The sequence below is a fragment of the Empidonax traillii genome, unplaced genomic scaffold (genome assembly GCF_003031625.1).
Source record: "Empidonax traillii isolate 1590-97213 ecotype Southwest subspecies unplaced genomic scaffold, ASM303162v1 scaffold196:size3368384, whole genome shotgun sequence".
Classification (NCBI taxonomy): domain Eukaryota; kingdom Metazoa; phylum Chordata; class Aves; order Passeriformes; family Tyrannidae; genus Empidonax; species Empidonax traillii.
Window position 1 is genome coordinate 2,753,420 of NW_020955389.1, and position 22,748 is coordinate 2,776,167.

At 38.4% G+C, this 22,748-nt stretch overlaps 1 protein-coding gene across 1 annotated transcript in view; it reads right to left on the reverse strand.

Moving 5' to 3' along the window:
• Positions 1 to 22,748, reverse strand: part of GABBR2 (gamma-aminobutyric acid type B receptor subunit 2) — a 467,186-nt gene that overhangs the window by 23,371 nt on the left and 421,067 nt on the right. The window contains exons 14-15 of the mRNA XM_027886882.1: positions 18,539 to 18,649; positions 3,815 to 4,039 (exon numbers count right to left, since the gene is read on the reverse strand). Coding sequence (XP_027742683.1) covers positions 3,815 to 4,039; positions 18,539 to 18,649 — 336 coding nt within the window. The remainder of the gene's footprint in view (positions 1 to 3,814; positions 4,040 to 18,538; positions 18,650 to 22,748) is intronic.

Below are 22,748 nucleotides of genomic sequence, written 5' to 3' on the forward strand. Positions count from 1 at the left end.
TTCGATTTGTTGTGGTGTAAGTTCAAACTGAATATAAGATAGAAGTAAAGCCACCCAGCAGTTGAATCCTGTTCACCTAAGAGTTTATAGCTAAAGACAGGATGATTTGCAGCAGGGACATATGCTGTAATAAATTAATTCACATGGTGAGGATTGTCCATGAGCAATGTTGTTGGCTTAGACTGCACAAGGAATGAGATTAAATGAGCTTTTTTCTTTTTTATTTTCTTTTTCTTCAGGCCATAAAATCAGTGAAACTTAGGTCTTGCTATCTTACATCTGTGCAGTTTCAATTTTAACAAAGGGTCAATGCTGAATACCTACAGAGTCAATTGCAAATAGACAAAAAGTGCTACCAACACAGAAAATTAATGTTTTAATCCCTAGAACTGATTTTGCCTTGCTGCTCTACAGGAAACTGGATCAGAATTAATGTGGTAATGCCACTGCAGCTAACAATGGTATGTACTCAGTGGGTGACTACAAGTGAACACAATGTTCTGTCTCAAAAGGGATAGAGCAGAAAAAACGAAAGGACATGGAAATTTGATAAACATGGATAAACATGGGACAACTACTTCATGAATATTAGGCTTTCTTCTTTTAAAGAAGTGACGATTATGCTGAAAAATACTATAGATATGTCAGTCCTTAAAAAGATAATTAGATATAGCAGTTAACTTCTAACAGGAAAAATATACATAACACGTTTGAATTCTGCAGGTCACTTCTAGAAGATATCCTTGAACCCAGAAATCAATAATAGTTCTAAAAATATTTGGACATTTTTTGATTGGATAACGAGACTGTCTACAGTTACTGTCAGTAGGATGTTGTCTAATGTTATCAACACTTATACCTTTAAGTGGAGAGAGTGATGAACATTTGTACCCTGATCTGTCTTACTCTGCTACGGGATTTTCTTCATGTTTTTTTCTGAGGCACTTGGTACCGAATGAAATGGCAGTGGACAAAGAGGACATTTAACTGGAGAAGTATAGTAATTGCCATGTTAGAAGTAAATAAGATGAGTAGAGCTGACAAGAAGGAAGGGGAAAATGTCATGTTTCATTCCCTAATGTGTCTACATATTGTTGAATAGTTGCCTATTCAGATTCACAAAAGGGCTGTGGGGCAAAATTGAATTTCAGCACTGTTGACCCAGGACACTACTGAAGATTAGTTAAAAGGAACGAACTTTACTCGGTATAGCAGAGAAGCAGTAGCACTTACCTGGCTCAAAACCACATTACTGCTTTCATCTGTCTGGTCAGAGTTTAATAAATAAAAAAGTGCAGTCTTTCAAGTCTTCATTATCATCTCCTGTGCTTGACAAACCACAGGCTTTAGCCATCTTCCTATGTCATCAAAATTGTACTAATTTATGACATACTTGTTAAGGGGAGAGATTTGGTGCCTGTCTCACACTAACATCTTACCTAGATGTGCAAACTGGGTGGTGCCGGATACAATCTTTCGTGGGATCCAGAAAGGCTATTGTGAAACCTGTGCTGAAGTAGGTTGCAGCTAAGAGTGCTTGCCAGCCATCCTGCTGTGACTGTGGCACAGCACAGAGAGAAGAGACGCACGACAAAATATCCGAGTGCAAGCATAAGAACTCTCCAGCTGTGAAAGCACTCCCATGGGCATTGGGAGTGCTGCATTCCAGCCCCTGATTCAACTTTTTTTTTTTTTGGTACCTTATCCAACGACGAATTTTATTGCAAAAAAGCTAAGCATTTGAAAACCTGGCAATACATGGAAAGAGGTTAAGTACTTCACACTAGATGGCTATGGTTCATATTTGTATTTTGAGGAAAAAAGAACTGAGAGAAAAATGAGGGCAGGGTAATTGGGGTTTAAAAGAAGATCAGATGAAGGGGTTAAAAAAGGAAACAGAAAAGTGATTTCAGAGCCTGTGACAATGTAAGAGAAGGATGGGCAAAGGAACATGAAAGCAAAAGGGCAAAGAGCTTGGACAGCATTAATACTTCTGTTTGAAGAGAGTTCTGACATTCTGTGGAGGTATTTTTGGCATCAGAGTTTTAATATGCATTTTCATACAGCTTACACACTTAAATCTTGCAGTATTTTGAAGTACACTCTATTATGTTTGTGAATGTTCCCTTAATTTAGAATGAAGTTATGATTCTTCCCCAAGATCCAGAATAAAAATATGACTATATATGTCCATGTATGGCTTTTTAATATTTGAGAAGGGAACTGCAGAACTTGTAAAACTATCCTATTTAGTCAGTCCTGGAGGATGAATTACTTCGCTTTCTTTCAGATCAGAAATCAGCTTCTATTGCTAGTGTGTGCCTCTAATTTCCTTCAGAGAGTACACTTTGATATAAATTTATTAGCTTTTATCTTTTACACAAATAGTTCTTGCTCCCCCTATTAGATGGGATGCCACTTAGCACCAGAATCTACTGACTATGTTTTGCTCAATACATTGATTGAACATAGTCCAGTAAAGAGCCACAAACTTTTTATCAATACTCATTTGAAAAACCTAAAACCAGATTTGAGAGGGAAAAGGACCTACATTTTGACTCTTGCCTTGCAAATATTTTGGACATCCAACTGCATATGCATCTGATTTGGGGTGATAAGCTACATTTATGCAAGTCACTTAAAATTAATGCAAGTGCACATCTTACTTCAAAATACCAAATGCATTCCCTAGCACTTGAGACTTTGCTAAAGTAAGCTTACGTAAAAACCAGTTTTCCCTTCATTCAAGATCTGTCGTATTCACATCTAAAGCTTAATTCTGCAAGGAAAATGGTCAAGTTCCCTCCCTCGGTGGGTAAGGGTCTTCTCCGTTCTTCTAACAAGGCACAGTGAAAGCATCCTCAGAGCCCAAAGGAGCAAAACGAAATGAAAGCATATGCCTCCTAGTCTGTGCCTCACTTAGTCCATTAATATACGCATTAATAAATATAACTTCAGTGTCAGCATTTGCAGCATACATACAGAGGTCCTTTCAAGTACTGAAAAAGCATACCGTAGCACTGTCCTTGAACACTTCGAGGTTTCAACACAGTTGACCTTACATAAGGCCAGTGAACTAAAATGATCTTATTGTTTTGTGTGTGTAGAAACAAAGATTTTGATTGTCTTGCTTAGGGTACGTAAGAATCATAGAGTATCCTGGGAAGGGACACACAAAGATCATCAAAGTCCAACTCCCGGCCCTGCACAGGACAACCCCAAGAATCATACTGTGTGCCTGAGATTACTGTTCAAATGCTTCTGGAACTCTGCCAGGCTTGGTGCTGTGACCACTTCCCTGTGGGGCCTGTTCCAGTGCCCAACCACCCTCTGGGTGAAGGACCTTTTCCTAATATCCAACCTAAAACTCTCCTGAGATAGCTTCATGCCATTCCTTTGAGTCCTATTGCTGGTCTCCAGAGAGAAGAGAGTAGGAACATGGCAGAGTAGATAACAGGAACTGTCCCTCCTGAATCTCCACTTATAGTTCTTTTCAAAAAGTTTCTAAAAGTTGGAAATAGAGACTATTCCAGTGAAACTACATAAAACAACGTTTGTTTCCCCAGTCACAGTTTCAGTAAAAATATAGGCATTAGAAACTCATGTATTCACACTCCTGTAATGTCACATATTCCAATTTCTCCAAAATCTCATGAAGCTTTTTTTTTCCCTCAGGGTTTGGAAGTAAGATGGGCTTGATTAAGCCTTCACACACATCCCCTGCACTTGGAAAGGCAATAAACATTTATATATTAAATCATAATTACAAAACAGAAGAAAAAAATCCAGATCCATGCAAAACATGTTCACTCACCTTAGGTACAAACACAAGGCAGAGAGTAATGGTGCTGCAGAATATTATGACTAAAGCAACAATGCAGAACTGCACATTGGGTTGGTCCCGGGTAAGGAACGAAACAGCAGCACCAATGATGCACATTATGCCCACGTTGTATACACTCATTCCGATGTACTTGCTGTCATTCAAAGCAGGAATGCTGACGTTTCGTGTCTCCCAGGCTAGGAAACACCCAAATAACTGAAATGTTAAAAGAGAAAGACAAGATGATAATTATAAGAGGAACTGGCTGTCATCCAGAAAAAGCATTAATTTTAAACAGGTAACACTTGTTTTTTAACTTAACAAATGCAGGTGATGTTACAATACAGAGATATACACCTACCTTTTATTCAGTATCTAATTACCCATGTGATCTGTTTTGCTCACTAGGACAGATTTCGCTCTCCCTCTCACAAGAGAAATGGGAAACTTTGAATTAGTTGTTATGGGAATAAATTTCTCTAAATGCTATGGCTATCTTTATTTTGTACTTTTAGTATTTTTTAAAGACAGTTCTTCCTGTTCCTTTTCAAGGATTCCAATAAAGATATAAAGTGCATTGTTCTTTTAGCTATTTTTTAACAGCTGTTCTCAATATACACTTATCAATCCAGTCATTCATTATATGATTATCACCTACATTAATAAGCAGCAGTGCCAAGAAGTGTCCCCATGGGAGATAAATAAACAACGTAGAAAGTGTCACCCCAGTTGTTCAGATTGCAATTATAATGTCTTTTATTATAGTGGGAGTTGGTAATGGCCTTTCAATTGCAGTTGTCTAATGATTTCTGGCATAAAACATTCTTGTGGCAATTTTTTGTTTGCTTTTTTCTTTGGTGTATTTTTAAGTTTTAGCCCCTTTGTTATTTGCAATATGCTTTTGCAATTCAGCAGGGGAAGTCTTTAGTGGAAGGAAGCCATCTTCATCCCTTGAAATTTAATTAGATTTTTCTTCAATGTGAACTGCTGCAAACAATTATTTTCTTTCTCTTGTATTCCTCAGAGAAGTTCTGGCAATGCAATAAAACCCTAAACGAACTCAAGATGTTGCAAAAAGGTAACCTGGCCTACAGTCTAGGCAAAGACATACACTCCTGTAGGAGTGAATGGTGCCTTGGGAAGAATGACAGACAGCAGATGGTATTGGAGAGAAGGGTAGGATAGAGAGAGGAACCGCCATTAAGACCCAAGACATGGTTTTTGTGTTTTCTGGCTTTTTCTGATCACAATGCAGGGACAGACAAGAAGGGGAAAGAACGAAGGTGCACTCCCATTGACCTTAGTACCTTTCCTGCTAGACCATCATGTGTATCTACTGCTCTGTCATGGAGATAATATTCTCTTTTATACAACTGCAATCCATGTGATAATCCAGGAAACTGGAGGTCAATGATGATACCATTTGGGGATTAATTAAAGTTGCCTAGTAGAAACTTACTTTCTGTCTTTTTTCTGTGGTAAATAACCTGGACTAGAAGAACAGTGTTTGGTTGCTAGACAAATACAAGAGAACAGGGAACTGGCAGATTGATGTTTGCCCTACAAACTCAGGTTTCAACTGTAGTAACACATGGACACTAGTAATTGTAAATTTCCTTCATTATTTGCTTAGTTTTTACCTCAACTTACAATAGCAACAAAGGCAACCCTTTGTGACTCAGCTGCTTTGCACTCCCATGGGCACTATCAGGCTGCAGCCACCTACCTACTCACCCAGGCACTTCCAAACAGGCCAGCCCTTCCTTCCCATCACTGAGTTTGTCTGCTAGTTTATTTTATTCTCTTGCCTACAGCACATGTCACACAGCAACATGTCCATGGCTGGAAGGCTTTGGTAGATTAGCTATCTACTGTCAGACCACAGAGTATATCAGGCTGCAGTCCAGGCAAGGGATGTAGAATCACTCACTCGCACACTTTCCAATGCTGCCATCATTGCTGAAATCCATATCAAGATTCATTGGCAAAGGTGGCTCTTAGCAGCAACAGCAGCAGTACCTACCCTTGCAATCCTTACCCAAGTCTTTCTCAACAACCTTCCCACTCTCCCACCTGTACATGCTGCTGCAGGAGATGCTCCTACACAGGGCATTCCCTTGTCTCATCAGTGCAGTCCTGCCTCTTCTATTTAACCCATCTCCTCTGGTAGGACTAAAGCCCACACCTCACTCTAGCCCCTTGCTTCTTCTCCAGCTCTTCCCAGCAGCCTAAGAATTGCAGGAACAATAGTAGTGGCTGCTGCAGGCAGAACATGGGAGAGGGTTCTTCAGGGGTCAAGGTGTCTGTAGAGAGCTACCTGGGTCGGCAAGGGGTCTCAGCCATTCAGGTAAGGCAGCTGAAGACAGCGTACCATTTATCAAGCTAGGTAGCTTTGTGCCAGAGCAGCAGCTCATCCCTTAATATATTTTCAGAGCCCCTCTGTTAAATAAGGTAATAGCTCCAGTAAGGAGGGATGCAGGCAGCACTCCTCTGCTGTTGGGTCCGGCACTGTGCACAGGCAGAGCAGGGAATGTACAGGCTCCTTTACAGGCTCTGCAGGAGCAAATTGTTCATTGTATTCATGGTATTCAGGCTGCACAGGGTACATACAGTGGTGGTACCTTTTTGCAGCACACAAATCTACTCCTCCCAGACATCCCACTGTCTCAGTGGTTGCCTGTCCTGCGCTGCCTGCACTCTTGGTGCTGTGCAGCTCAGCAGTGCTGCTAATTTACGTTTGCCAGCCCCTGAAATGACAAACAGGTTGGTCTGCACTGAGCTGTTTTGAAGGATAGAAGGAATCGTTGTCTGTATTTCTACATCACATTTTTAAAGGATGACATGCTGATTAACTATGGAGAAGATTTCTATCTTCTTCTACTACTGTTAATTATTAATGTGATTTTTAGGGTTGCTGGTCATCCCTCACTCTCCTCCTCTTCTCCTAGTATGAACAGATTCCCTTCCAAAAGCATTATTCTGGGAATACAGCCAATATACTTATGTGAGGACAGCACTTATTACAAATAATGGGGATGAATTTATAGCTGAGGCAGTTATAAAGTGATCTAAAATATCAATTATAATGGAAAAAAGATGGTTTGAAGAGTGTTGTGGGGGTTATGGTTTGGCCCATTCTCATTTATAAATGAGAATAGCATGGAAAATAGTTAAGCATCTTCCAGATGAAAAGAAGATATTTATTTATACTATAACTAAAGAAAGGGAGAGGCTCTTGCAGCAAGGGGGTTTCCGGACAATGATGCACTACTGTAAGGGCTTAAGGATCACAGTTGTGTGTCTCAAGCACTGTTTAGGCCACAGAAGGACTTAGTCGTGAGAAAAGCACAGAATGTAGCCACAGGATGATGCTAAGTCCAGGCTCGGCAGAGAAAAGATCTGGTTAGCACATCCTGAGTAATACACCCAGACAAAAATTCCCACTGCAGCAAACTGTGTAAAGACGCAGCTAATGGTACGCATCTCCCCGTATCGCTAGTCAAACAAAAATCACCCCGAGTTACCAGACAGATGCCTCTCTGGATACCTGAAACTTGGACTGTAAATTAAGCCACCTTAATGAGAGCTTGAGATCAGATAAGGGTGATACTATTGTCTGAGTGTTCTCTCAGGGGAGGTAAACAAAGCTGTGAGAGAAGAATGTATCCCTGATAATGGGCATGAAGAATGTAGAATTTACATACCACAGAGAAAGTCAACTCAGCAACTTTGCTGAAATCAGAATAAGGTAAAAGGTAATTCTGGCAGAGGGAGATCATGGCCACTGACTCACGGCCCACTGACCCAAGAAACCACTGACTCAAAAGGAACGAAAGACTGAGCATGAGACGAATTAGCATTAGAGAATTGTGTAGCCATTGAGTATTAATTCCTTTGTTTGCAAAAATGTATAAATAGTGAATAGTTTTGAACAACCTTGGGACCTCCAACATGGAGAAACCTAGGGTGAAGAAGCACCAATGGGATGCCGCTGGATCCAGGAATGATGACTGTCTTCTGCTTAATCTGTCTGTCTCTGCTGTCTCTCTCTCTTCCTCTCTTTTCTATTTCTTTCTGTCTTTATACCTCACATTTTATCTGACTATTGGCTTATGGCCTCATTTGCACCTTAATTCAGGCAGAGGCATTTCTCAATAATCAGATCTTAACAACTGTAAATTTGAGAGCATTTTTTAAACTTTCATCAGCATTTTGGGTGAAATGCTTGCCTCAGGAAGAGATATCTCCTTTTCTAGAAGTCACAGCTCATCTTTGAAACATGGATAGAAGGTGAGAGTTTTCTGCAGCCTATTGCCAGGGTAGTGGTGATTGCAGAGGTGCTTCTTGTTTGCCTGCTCCAGATGCCTGCAGGGCTCCATGAGGTCGGTAAGATTTCTCCTCTGAGACAAAGCTTTCCCGAGGGAATCTGATGCTTTGCTTTCTCCCCATCTGCCCTCCTATTTTCCCCCTTCCTGAGGCTCAAACAATCTGCACAAATAAAAGATTAAGTTTTATGACTGTAAAAATCCTGTAAATCCTCAAAATGGCTTGGTTGAGGAATGGGATGCAGTTAAAAACACAGACTCATATTACCTAGTTCAGCTCCACTTTACTCCTGAGACCTAAACTTTAAACAGGTAAGTTTATTTATTTACTTATCCCCAGATAAGTAAATTATATTTCAAATTATGCTTGGGGGCACCTAATTCTTGAGACTGCTGTAAATTTAAGGACTATTTGATATTTAAGGCTGCCTGCTGGGATTTGCAATGCAGCTGTCTCTCTTCCTATTACTCCTAGAGGATTCAGGCTGGTAAAGGCTTCTCAGACTGTCTACTGGCTTGGGCCTCACACAAAATGATGCTGGTGATGACCATCGCATAGCTTCATGTTTGGAGAACACAGCACAGCGATGTGCCCCAGATGCCCAACCCCAAAGTAGAGGTTGGCTTCAGAAGGAGCTCTCAACTTCTTTCAGAGCTGTCAGATTTTATGTAGTGAGAGAGTGACTGTCTTAATTACTTGGGCACTTGCGTGGGATGTTAGCTCTGATCTCCGTTGGGAATTTTGATTAAACAGTCTTTAGAGAAGGCGTGCATGAATACACATTGGGATAGAGGCAGGCAGCTCTTAGCAGTGCTTATGTGCTGGATTCAGAGAGGTGTGGGACCCATCTGTCCCCACTGCCTTATACCAGCTCACTTGGCCAGCTCCTTGCTGGCAGTTACAATTCCCGTCCTGATGGACCCTGTCAATCACAGCAGGAGTTTGAATAACTCAGGGCTATGCATTCCCCTATAGAAAGCAGTGGTCTAAAAGTTCAGGACACAAGAGTCTACTGTCAAGTCTGATGGCCTAATTTAAGTCCCTTTGGGGGTCTCAACCAATGACTTACTGAGTATACAACTGGGAAGGCTTCCTATAATTTGGTCATGAACTTAAAGCCTTTTTCCACTTTGATCTACTAAACACACATCTTACTGATCTAGAAAGCATCATAAAAATGTTGTTCTGGATTTTCTCTGAAGGTATGGACTGCTGTACGGTAAGATTGGTTTGTTTCACCTTTTGTTTGAGGGTAGGGAGCTTCCATTTGACGCTACACTGATGTAGAATATTACCTTTGTGGCAGTTGGTATGGTAGTTTACGCTGTGTTGTCAGTGCACCTAAAAAGGGTATGAGACAGTGATTGTATAAATTTGGGGAAAACAGTATCTGAAGACCACAGATTATACTGCAAATTTACTGTGACTAATGTTAGAATACCGGTCACTAAGAGAAATCTGTATTAAAATCTTAGAGGAATAACAGGACTATGGTGAATACAATACCTGTGTTTGCAGAGTTTAACAGGCAAACTTTAATTTTTAAAAAATCTCGTAATGACTGGATTGTGATAGCTGGGAATATAATAAAAGTGTTTGTAGCTAATGAACTGGAAAACATTTAACACTGTCTTTTAAAACCTTACTAGCTAATTAATTTTAAAGCTTGTTCATGAGAATTACTGCTAAAGACAATAACTATTGCTTACTGATGCACAACATATATTGATACAACCAAGTGCCTAATTTGATATTGGACTGCATAGACTGTCAGGTGATAGGCAGGAAATTATGTATCTTCTCCATTCCCTCTTGCCCTGTACTGCCCTTAAACCGCTTTTTATATGTTTCATTTCAAAGTCATGTCAGCTTTTACTTTGGGAGTGGGTTATGAGCAGTATTGGGAAAAGAAAGATAAAGAAAGAAAAATATACTATGGATATCAGAATAGAGCAGAGAAATACCAAAGGAAAAACCTCCAATCTTGCCAGAAGTCATGCTTTCCAATAACTAGTGGATATAGTTTTGGAAAGACTATATATTGGACTGGGCTTCAGCTTTGCAGCTAATTGCTATATTGTAGTAGCACTTACAGTGCTCACTTGTGCATCATAGCCCTGTTATGTCACACAAAAGAACAAAACCAAGCCTTTACTACAAAGATTTTATATTTGGGGATTTTTACTTGGTTTGGGTTTGGTTCTTTGGGGGAGAGAATTGTCTTTTTTTTTTTTTTCTTTAGCTACATTATCATGAGATTTTCCCTCCTGTCTCCCCTAAAGGCAAAGGTAGTCCTGGACTCTGGCCTGTAAAGGCACCTCAGTCTGAAGTAACTGTGAAGCTAGACTTGTTAGTTTTCCTACTTATGATCAGTTATTAAATCCAGATCACCACAGACATAGGCACAATGGCTGCAGATATTTTTCAATGAGATTTTACAAAACTATAAAAAAAGGGATTTTTGATTTTCATTTTATCACTGGAGCATTAGGCAGTAAAAAATACTGAGAATTTTTCAGGAAGATACAGAGAAAAGGGACTTTTTTTCCTTTTTTTAATTACTGGCATAGTAAGTAAGATTAGAAAACTGAAAGTCAAACTATAGCCTTGTAGGTCTCAGCTTCACAGTACAGTCTGATGTTAAACCATTGCTCACTCCCCTGATCTGGTATGAGTCAGCTGTGAATTTAGTTCATTTTCACAGAGCTACTCTGGATAGACATTATTAAAGAGAAGCTTAATATTTCTATTGATCATTAGGACAACAGCTAAATATTGTTTTTGATTGATATGATATTTAGCTACTCAGCTGAAGGACTCTCTTCTCAAAGGTCACGGCAAAACCTTTTATGCCCAGTGCAACATGGAAAGGCAGCTGCACAAAACTCTGAATACTAACAGGCATCCAGATAAAATTTTTCACTTTATACTTAAGACTCCCAAATCAAAGGGTCAATAACATATTTTCCGTTCTTTCCATTCAGACGGTATTTGACTTTCTTTTATGAATATTCTGCTTAGTCGTTAAATACATTACAGTAACTAAGTTGAAACAAATGCACAATTGGTTATTAGCAAATATCCATTTGGAATAGCTTTATATTGTCTCTGGCACAAGATTACCACAAACAATCACAACGCTGTAAAGAGATGAAGCATGTTTCATCAAAACCAGTGTGTGCTACAGTTTAAATCTATTTCTACTGTACAAATATTGATGCCAAGAGACATGTAAGAAAAGACTGCACTATCTGCAACATTTCAAAAACATATTTGAAGTTTCCTTATGGTCATAATAGGGAAAAATTTATCAAACAAAACCATATGGAAACGTGTGTTTTTGGATACTAAAATACTGTCCATGTTTTATTAAAGACATAATATCTGGTACCACTATAAACTACCTTACCCCACCAGAAAACTTAACTATTTTCCTCTCTAGTGATTGTAAGTTGGGACAGATGGGTTGGTGCTAAACCCATCATAAATATGAGCTGGAATCATGAAAATTGAGAAGGGGGCAGCCCCTTCTTCCAAGTACTCTTTTTGATAATGAAGGGCATTAGGAAAGAATGAAAATAAATGTGTTAAAAAATCAAAGTTATTTTCAGAAAATAACTAGGAATTTTAACATTTGAAAACGATTCAGTTTTTATACACATCAAATTTATTAATTTACTAAAGAGATTAATGAACAATACTGTTGATATATTATCATAAGATAATTTGGAGAGACTTGAGGAAATCATCTAGTGCAAGCTTTTTGCTCAAAAAGCAGACTCAGTTGTGAGATAAGGCTAGGCTCTATCCAGCCTGGTCTTGACATCTTCCAAGGACGAACGCTGATCAACCTCTCTGGGGAACCTGCTCCACTGCTTCACTTTCCTCAGAGGAAAAAAAAAAAAAGCCTCTTTACATCCAGCCTTCATTGAGTAAATATAGTAAAAGAGTAAAAAGGAGGAGCTTGTGTTGCACACCACAGCTGTACAACTCATAAGCAGTTCCTGGGCTAGACATACAGAGAGGGCTTAAGCATCTGAAGCAGTAGTGAGAAGCCACATCCAGCATCCAGCAAGGACAATCACTCCATCCCTATTTGGAGTTACCTAAATGCTGTTATGACAGTTTCTGCTGAGTATTTGATTACTGGTGCCTGTCATAGAACCAGCCACTGCTGGACTTCAGAGAAGAGTCCCTTTAGAGCTAGTGAGGATTTTCTACCCCCAGCACTCTGCCCACCTGCCTACCATGGCGATAGCACTGAGTGCTGACCAAAGACTGGGCCACTGGGCACTGACTGCAGTCCAAGGCCTAAACCATGGTATCTAACTCCTTTTTGTGCAAATCCACTTCTAGATGCATGAAAAAAATGGAAAAGTAATGTTTATGGATTAGCCATCAAAGCAAAGGAAGCTATTGAAAAAGGGATGCAGAAACAAGCTTTTCTTACCTTAAAAATTGTTTTGGTTGTTATGGAATGTAAAACAAACAATCAATAAAATTGGCCAAAGACTAGACAGAATGTAACAAAGGTGAAAAAGAGCAAGTTAATAATAATGATTGTGAATTAAAGGTGTAAAATACAGATAATGGAAAGGGTAGTTAAATACATAATAGTAAATGAATGGCTAGCAGCATTAACAGAATTCATAAAGATTCCTAAAAATGTATGTGGAGAAAAAGGAATCATAATAATGATTCATTCCTTGGAAGATGACAAATTCAATAGTAATGATGCATGATAAGATATACTTAACAAGTGTTTTTATCCCATATTTACATAGAGATGGAACAATCCATTCACATCTTGCCAAAACAGAGGACTGGCGAAAACCCTGTCAAGGCAAGCTGCTGTAATCACTGAGATCTGGTAACTTACATGCAGGAGTTTTAAAAATTGATTTAGAAGGTGTCTGGACTGCTGGACTTAATTGTTGATATTTATTTGAATTCTGGCAAAGCTCCACTTAAGATACAAAGAGGCCATATGGGAAAAGAGAAAGCGGAACATCTTCAGTAATTACAGAGCTATTACCATAATTTCTATCCTAAGCAAATTAATGAAATGGTTGACACATGAACTCGGGCAATAAGTGAAAAAAAAAAAAGTGATAGGAATATAATTCAACATGCTATTATTTTTTTCAATGACATTGCAAAACTGAATAGAGTTAATCACATTCATGCAGCTTACTTGGATTTCTCAGTAGTGTTTGTCTTAATAGTGCACAGTATTGTTATTTAAAAATAGAATGCTATAAAATCAATACAATAAATTTAAACTGATTGAAATCTACATGATAGGTCTCAACATATAACTATTAACAAGAAACCACTCAAAAAGAAAATGATAGGTTTCTAAAAATTCCTAACCTAAGCTGTCCCATAGATGTACATTGACTCGAAGGAGACTATAATATCACGGATGAAAATGATGCAGAGGAAGCGGAAGAGGAGCTACTCATAGATGTCACCTTCATGAAGCAGCATGATTTTTAGAAAAACCACAGAAATTTGGCCAAATGCAGGGAAGTTTGCCTAGAAATAAAGGCATCAGTTCATTTTAGAGAAAGAGGGATAAAATATATACAAGACCACCAAGGTTCAAGGTTTGAAAGTAAGACATATTCAGCTTAGTGATTAGAGAGCCTCAGAACACAGAGGATTCTTTCAGACTTGAAATTAAGATCGAACATTATCCCAAGGATATATTTTAGTTGAATTAATACTTTACTTGGCTTCATAAATCAATTACAGAGTTATGTTGTGCAGTATATCAACTATAGTGGCCACTGGAATGTTTGAATAGGAATCATTAGAAGAAATTAAATTTTTTATTCTTAGTGACCTTTATCAAGTCCCATGATGCATATGCATTATTTTTTTCCTATCTCTACCATGAAATTCTGATACTTTCATCCTTAGCAAGGTTAGCTAAGGATGATACGTTGAAAACAGCATATGAGAAGTGGTCAGTATTATTATGGCTTAAAAACTTCTCAATTAACACTTACAGGAAAAAAAGTAAGATTTGATATAGAGAGTAACAGTCAAGCTGAAAATACACCTTTGCCACAAAAGGTTGTTTCTCAGTAGCTTACTAACAGTACCTGTAATACTATGTCAGGGACACAATGAAACTTCCAACGTATGTACGCCTTGAGTTTAACGTTAATTAAAAGCATTATCAGCAAGGGAGGAATCAAATATTAGACAAGACTAGTGTGTGTGATTATTAAGCAAAGCATTTTAGAGGAGTCCAATCTGGTATTGTTCTGGCTAAAATCTGAAAAATAACTTATACCCCTCAGAAATATATTAGTGCACTCACTAACAGCACACTGCTGACAAGTTTAAGATGGTGTGTCTTCTATCATTCTTTGGAATATATGAAATAAAGGCACTTTTCAACTATGTCTACATCATCAGAAATCAAAAGCTGGACATACTAGAATTGAGTAGCTGACATGCAACTGGTCTATTTGACGTGGTGGTGTTTGGTCATAGGTTGGACTCAATGAACTCAGATGTTTTTCCCAACCTAATTGATTCTGTGATTCTGTGATGTGAACGTTGAGGTTGGATAGGGAGGGGGACTCCAGGCAATGGGCTAAACCCCTAGTCCTGGAGGGGAAGGTACCCTCCCCCTCCTCCCCACCACGAGGTCTCCATGGTCCCCATGGAGACCACAAGACAGCAGCAGCGAGCAGAGAGGCAGAGAGAGTTTATTGTTCTGGGTAGCGACATAAATAGCTCTTGAGGGGATTATAAAGTGACCATTAGGAGCCCAGGAGGTCTTACAAACCAACCAATGACAAGAAAGGGTTAACAACCGATAGGGAGACTTTCAGGTATCTCTCAGGACATTCCAAAGGCAGAGATAAGATTAAGAATCCTGGGAAGAAGAAGGTGAGTTTGCAAAAGAGTTACAAAAGCCATTTGGAAACATGTTCACTTAACACTAAAAACCTTTGCCTTCTCTCATACACTGAGAGCCTACTGCAACACTTGGATGGACAACATGTACATGCAGACAGACTTGAACTTGTATGTAGCCTTTTAGGAGCTGAACCTGAGATGGGAGAAAACACTGAATCCCATAAATATAGGGGAATTTGAGAAGACTAATAAATTGGTCATTAAGAAGACTCACACAATGGTAAAGGCAAGATTTGGGATGATCACCTTCCTGTTATTCTCTAGTCACCAGTCCTGAGGAATATGAATCCAATAACTGATAAGCTGTCATGCAGTTAGTAAGCACTTCCTCACATCCCCTCAAAGGCAGCTGAAGAATTGTGAATCTGGCTTTTAAAGTTTGCTTACTTTAATACAGAGGGAACTGGTGCATCCTGGCGAGTAATGCCTTCCCTTATTTTGCCTTACCCTGCCTTCCCTGCCCTTCTGTGCTCTGCCCTACCCTGAGTGATTTATTCACTGCCTCAGTGCATTTAAGACATCAGAATGGACAGTATTACTTTGTACTTCAAGCCAAAAAGAAAAGTTTTTTTTAGGTTAACCCCATTTTTCGAATTCCCATTTTGAGACAAGAGGTCATGGTAAACAATTTTGGCCCAAGCAAATCATTAAGCCATTTCACCTTAAATACTGCTTTGCTAATTGTAATTAGATGTTTAGTATGTAGCAAGTTAAATTAGATATAAGTATTTTATTATTACAAACCACACAATTTTGTATTAGATAAAGCTTTATAAAATGATACAGTAACATGAAAGGTTTTGGTTTTTGTTCTGAAGGCAAATTATGAGATAAAACACATCAATTCTGTTGTCCTCATATCACTCACCATCACAATTATTTAAATTACTCAGATGAATATCATCCTTTTTCTTATGTAGTGATTCGTGTGATAAGAGGGCAATGGAGTAATAAAAAGTGTATATTTCACTGGTGGTTATGAAACACTTTGTGCCTGAAAGAAGTATAGTGAGTAATGGCATTTGCAAAATAAGTTTGCAAATGATGCTTGCAGACTTAAAAAGAGTCAAATACTTTGTAGAAAATAGTCCAGTGTACATGTTGACAAACCAATCTAGGGCAACAGACTAGTGAGAACCAAGGCAGTTTGATTACTGTCCAACACAACTCAAACTTGAAACTTCAAAGAAAATTGTCTGAGAATGTATATTAAAAAATTATGCTGCTATTTTCTCTCCCCAATTTTTAATTGAAAACATTATTGAAGTTAGTTTTACCAAAAAAACCCCAAAACCCAAACCCAATCCAATCTAAGCAGAAAACACCCTACCATTTGTTTGAATCCTTGAGTACTTTTAAAGAGATTTTAATTTGATTTGTTTATTTATACGACCTTAGGAGAACCAAGCATATTTACTTGTTTACTTTTCAGACATATTCACAGAGAAAAATGTCTTAAGCACTTGTATAAGAAACATTGGTAAATTCTATCTGGAATAAAGCAAAATGAACTGTTTAAAATTTCTATACAAGGGGATTAGAAAGTAACAGAAGTAGGGAAAACTTTTTTGCTTTTAACAAATTATCTAAGGCAAGTCTTATGAAATTAAATATGGCCTCCTAAGTGAAGGGCAGGTATGTCAAAACATGAGTAAAGTAATATACCAGAAAAGGGATGAAAAGTTAAGAACTTCATCCCTGAAGATAAACCAATGACCTAACAGATACAAACAGACCAAACAGACACCAGCACAAAGTATGCAAATATTGCAGTAAAGTTAAATACCTGGCCAGCGAACTGGGTACTAAGGCTATGCTTTCCAGTCTAACTGTACCTCTTTGGAAGCTGTGTCTTAAAAAAGAGAAAAAATCAGAAACTGGTACTATTCAGACTAGGAAGAATCAAACAAAGGAATATAAGTAGGAATTTCAGAAGCTCCCAGCTCCACATGAGTGTAGAAGCTGCACATATAATGTTCTGGTACAATTTTGGGTTGTGTGCTGTGTGTTTTGCATAAAGAATAATGTTTTATGCCGATGGACAGTTATATCTTACTGTCAAACTGTGGCTCCGGTGCTGGTCAATGTCATGGCTACTGACTTCTCCAGAGCCACCCAGAGCTACACAGTAAGACATGCTGAGGTGTGGAATCTATCCTAATTCCTGATCCCTCTGTAGGGATCAAGTATGTCCTAGCTCTTGATTTCACAGCCTGCTTGGACATTCACTGAAAAAGAAGAATATACATCTAAAGTTGTTTGTTTTGGTTGGTTTTTTTTTTTTTTTTTTGTTTTTTGTTTTTTTTTTTAATTTCTAAATGGAAATATGAGAAGACTTCCTTCTGGCTAGTAGCTTCAGGATCAGAGCTCTCATCTGGGAGCTGGAAGCACTTGGTGCTAGTGCCTTCTTTGCCTGAAGGCTCACCCCAGCAGACCAGTCTGACCACAAAGCAACTGTTCAGAACTTAAAAGAAACAAAATCATTCATCCTTCCCCGCTGAACTTTATCTTGGGTATTTAAAGAGCTTTCAGGCAGAAAAAAGCAGCATGAAAAGCCGCAGGACTCAGCAGAGCCGTCATTCATAGTGGAGAAGGAAGAGGAGGACTCCAGGCACCAGCAGCTCTCTCTCCCTGGATTAGCCCCAGGCAGCAACACCAACCACGCTGGGTGGAAGCAGCTGACCCAATCTTTCATGGGTGTCCCGATGAACCAGCATGCTACAAATGCACAGAACAGATTGAATCCTTCGGGCAGTGTAGACTAATATTTATCTAGGCTTAGGATCCAGCTGGGGCTCAACTCAAGATAGGTGTTCTGCTGGTCATTGCTGTCAAAATCAGATGTTTTCAAAACCTTTTAGAAGCTTTTAAACACTAAGAGTCACCTTTACAGGGTTTTTTTTTTTTTTTTTTTTTTTTTAATTAACTATCAAGCTTCAGGGTTCCTGGTCCCTGAGGTCGGTTTTAGTAACTAAATCTTTTTGTGGAGATGGGCCTCTGTGACAAAAGGGTTATTTTATTATAATTCAGGCCCCAGATTAATCTTGCATCCTGTGACCATTCCTGCAGGCAAGTTCCAACTCAGAGGCGAACACCTAGAACAACCTCATCCTACCTTTTTTTTGGAGAATATACAGGAATTTGGATGATTTGGTCTTTTTATTTACAAAGTTGCCTCATTTATAGACCCATCTTCTCATTATTGAATTTCTTGGTTTATGGTATATCTATGGCGCTCAGCTAAGTGCTATTAAAGTCTTATTTATTTTATGCATGCATATATCCACATATTATTGCCTAATGAACTTTACAACAGATCTCATTTTAAAAGTTGTGCTCAGTGCAGTCTTAACTCGCTCCCAACCACCAGGAAAGTAAATATAATTCAGTTCGTGCCTATCAATAAATAGCAGTTTGAAATCAGTGTTGTGCAGAACATGCTATGCTTACCATCAGCAGCCCTTTATAAGCGTAGACAATCCCAAGCCAAATTGTCATGTGGGTGTTTTCACAGTGCTCCAAGATTGGTCGGATGGAGATATCTCTGCCTGCAGGGTCCGGCTGCAAAAAAAAAAAAAAAGAGAAATATTTGGATTCAGATTCCCTTTGCATTCACACCTCAGTGGAACTTAAATCTATTTTCAGTAGATTGAGGATGTGTAGAATACAGAGTGGACAACTTTAAAATAACTTGTGATGAGTGCAGACCCATGAACCTGCAGAGAAATATAGTGAAAAGCAAGGATCTGAGGAAACAGCTGCCTGACAGCTACCACCTGGTGAGGTCACATCTACTGCAAACCAGAAAGAAAATGTCTGAAGTCACTCTATATTTAACACTGTCAGTCACATTTATCAGCTTTGGGATGTCTAATTTTTCTACAAGGCAAACAGCTTGAAAGCACAGGAATGAAAATGAATGTATTTAAATTCATCTTTCCTTTCACCTGCGGTTCTTTGTGTCACTGGCAAATGGCTGATAAACAATGTATGAAACATTGCTGTGTTTCAGGCGTTTTTTCATTGATAACCATGAGCTAAATCAAAGACCATTTACTATGGAAACTACAGCAGTAGCTTAGAAGAGAGTATAAATCATCAAAAATAAGGGAAAAAAAGTCCTTTAGAGCGAGGGATTGCCTATACAAAATGCAATACTTCTGGAAGCTTTGTAGCTTTCCATTTATTTTGAAAAGGAGATTGTATAATATTACAGAGTCAAGAGGACTTGGATACTGTCAGGACTGTTTGTATAAAGACTCAGAGAAACCTGCAAGAACCACCCCTTGCCCTCCTCACTTTTTTTTTTATTTTTATTTTTTTAAACAGGGGAAAGAAGAGCTGACATACAGAGCAAAGGGTTACTGGCTACTATGCTTTATACAGTTAGAATATATATTAGGGTCTGGTCAAATTGTTAAACTGCTTGTTAATGATGTACATTTTATAAGAACACAAGGATCTTTGTGCATATGATTCTAAGAGATCTTGTTATACGCCACAGAACACTCCTGTTGGCTGCTCTGAGATATGTGTGCCTACAGCCTGTTGTGCTTTACATAATATTGAAAGCTTTTTTTCCTTTCTACTTTGAAACACTGGATCTGAACTTCAGCCAAACTAAGATCAACCCAGACATAACTTTCTGTACCTGGTTGTCTCAGTGGGCTTAGCAAATTTCCTTTTTGATTAATAACATGTGTACAATGTGTCCTGCAGAAGTATAATGATTATTATATAAGGAAAATTAATGTTTTAACTAGCTCAAATGTAGAATTGTATGTAGAAGGACTTTGGAAAGATCTGAATAATTTCCTCAAGCTTATTCTTTCTGCCACTGATTGTGCATGCCTTTTGCTATGGATTTCAGTGGTCACAGCATTAATCTGCTGCTCACTTTCTTCCACTGGTATTTTTGCATGTGAGACACTGCCCATACCTCATATACTGTAAAAAAACAATGTAACAAATAAGTAGATAGACATAGTGGTGGAGAAAACCCAAACAATCTTATGCACTGCAAAGTCAAAGGATTCACCATTTTCTTTGCAAATCCTTCAGTAGGCAAGACATTAACATTTAAAACCTTTTCCTATCCTGGACTTCTGTAGCAACCCTGAACAAAAAAAAAAAAACTCTTTGAAAAAAAGATGTCCTAAAATAAAATAAGATAAAACTGGAGGTAGCAATATTAAGTCTCCCAGAGACTCCATCCAAATGGTTGTTAATGGCAGGCAAACAACCATTAGCTAAAAACTGAAATGACTGTAAGCATTTAGTGTCAGCCACAACATTTAAGATGCTACGAATGTTTGTCTGGGGATCATTTGAACTCCCTCATTCTCCCTCATCAATGACACAAGCCCCATGCTAAATTTTAGGTACACTGAAAGCACCTTTTCACATCACAGTTACAACCTATTATGTTCAACATAGTTTCTTTCTATTATTGAAGTAAAGTTCACAGGACAAATCATTCACATAGAGCTCTGAATATGTTACTGATGTGTGATCAAGACTGTACTACAGAGACATTTTTCTGAAATTCTAAATTATACCTAAGCCTGCCAACAGCTTCATCCCTCATGGTCCGGAATTACAAAAGTTACACAAAATTTAAGGATGTGATCACCAGACTGTTTTTTAAAATCTTTTTTCCTTCAAACTGATAAGTCAGCACAAGACACTTTGTTTCCCCAGTTCCATGTCACTCCTACCATGTATTCCTTTTATTTTAGTTTCATCTTTTCCCAAAACAAGAAAGTGTATAAATAATTTAGACTTTCAGCTGATGAGAAGGATAACATCATGTGGTTCATTTCACTTATTTCTGGACTGAAAACTCCAGTCACACTTGGACAGAAGGATTCCACCCCTTTTAACCCGCTATAAGCAATTGGAATAATTCCTTGTTTTGAAGAATATTACTGAAATGAAAACTGCTATTTGGTCTGTGGCAGATTATATTTTTATTTTCCCAATGTGACTATTCTCTAATTTAATTTGCTTCAAAATTGGAGAGCATATGTCCATTCATTACTCAAAAACTCTCTTTTAAGACCCAGGCAGAAAAATGATGAAATGGAAAACAGAACTTGTTTTGAAATACTATTACGGAAAAACCATCATTTCCTTATTAGGAAGATTGTCAGATTTTGTGAGGCATGATAGTTTAAAATTTATGTTAATTAAATAAAACAGTGCATTTAGATTTTCTTTGGGAGACAGGGAAATCTCTTGAAGTGCTCTAGTGGGAGCAGGAAAAGAGGATAATGATTGCAGCATTAGCAAAAGTGTACAGGGGACAGCAGTTTTTTTCAAAACAGTTTCCAGATCTGCTGGGTGGCAGTATTTTAAATAAAAATTTGCCAAGGTTCTGTGCATGTGGAGTTAAACATTGACAGGTAGCAGTAATTTTACAGTGAACTGATTTTGCTGATTACTTGTCGCTACTGCAAAATGACATTCCTGTTACACTGCTTTTAATTTGCCATTCTGTTTCTTCGCTGATTTTGCATGAATTAACTAATCATAGCAAAAAGCTGGGTTAAAAAAAATATGATATTTTCTGATGTCAAAAGAATTTTTAAAAACTCTACAATTACAGCTGAATGGGACACTTGACTGACCTCTCTAATCATCCACCATTTGTGCACTTTGTTACTGCTTTAGAGAGGATGACAACACAAATGCTACCAGTGATTATATATGTACTGGAAATTTGCCCTTTCCTTTTTTAGAAAACAGTCTCGATGCCCTTCAGATGTCATTCTCAAAAGCCTGAAGACCTTCTATCTTATGATTAGGCTGAAGCTTTCCTACCTCTTCTGAAACCTAATAAGATTTCTGACATAGACATAATTTTCTGGAGTGCTTTCAGGAGTTGAACGTAAATAGCTTAATCTGTTCACTTCATACAAGACTTGTGTATCATCACTGGTAAAATGCTTGTTTTACATGAGATCTGCTTTGTCTAGAAAGCAACCGAAACCAGTAAACAGATTACCCACAGAATGTTTATATCCCCTCTGTGTGTGTGCCTAAATTATTAGTCAATTCTGCAGTCCCCTGCTCTTCAGTCTACCTGGAGGCCTGGCAAATCCTCGTCGTAACAGGTGGCTTAGATGGGTATTGCCAGAGTGAGGAGTGAAGCTTAAAACTACCTGGAACCATCAGGGAAATTTGCAGGAGGGACCCTGTGATGACAGAGACTGCCGAGTGCCTCCTGCCTTCCTACATCCCCTCCAAATAACTGAGCAACACTGAGACCCTTGTTTCCTTCATGTGTCTATGGAATGCAATACCAAACTACAGGCTTGGTTTAGGTTGTTTTCCAGAGTGTCCTGTGTTAGGAAGGCAGAAAGACCGTGCTTCAAGTGCAAGTGCCACTTTAATTGAAAAACTCTGTCCGTTTCCTTTAAGAATCTGGTTCCACTTGAATAAACAATTGTATTTATTGAATTCCTTGTCTTAAGCTCAGGTGTGGGAAGACAGAGCAAAACAGCACCTGTGCCTTCAGGGCACGATGATGCTATTTGATCTATATAGAAACAGCTCATCTCTTTTTTTATTTTTTATTCTTTTTAAATCTATAACTATAAATTTTTAATGGCTATTATAATAGCTGAGATCCCCCTGGAAAAGGGAGACATTTGTATGA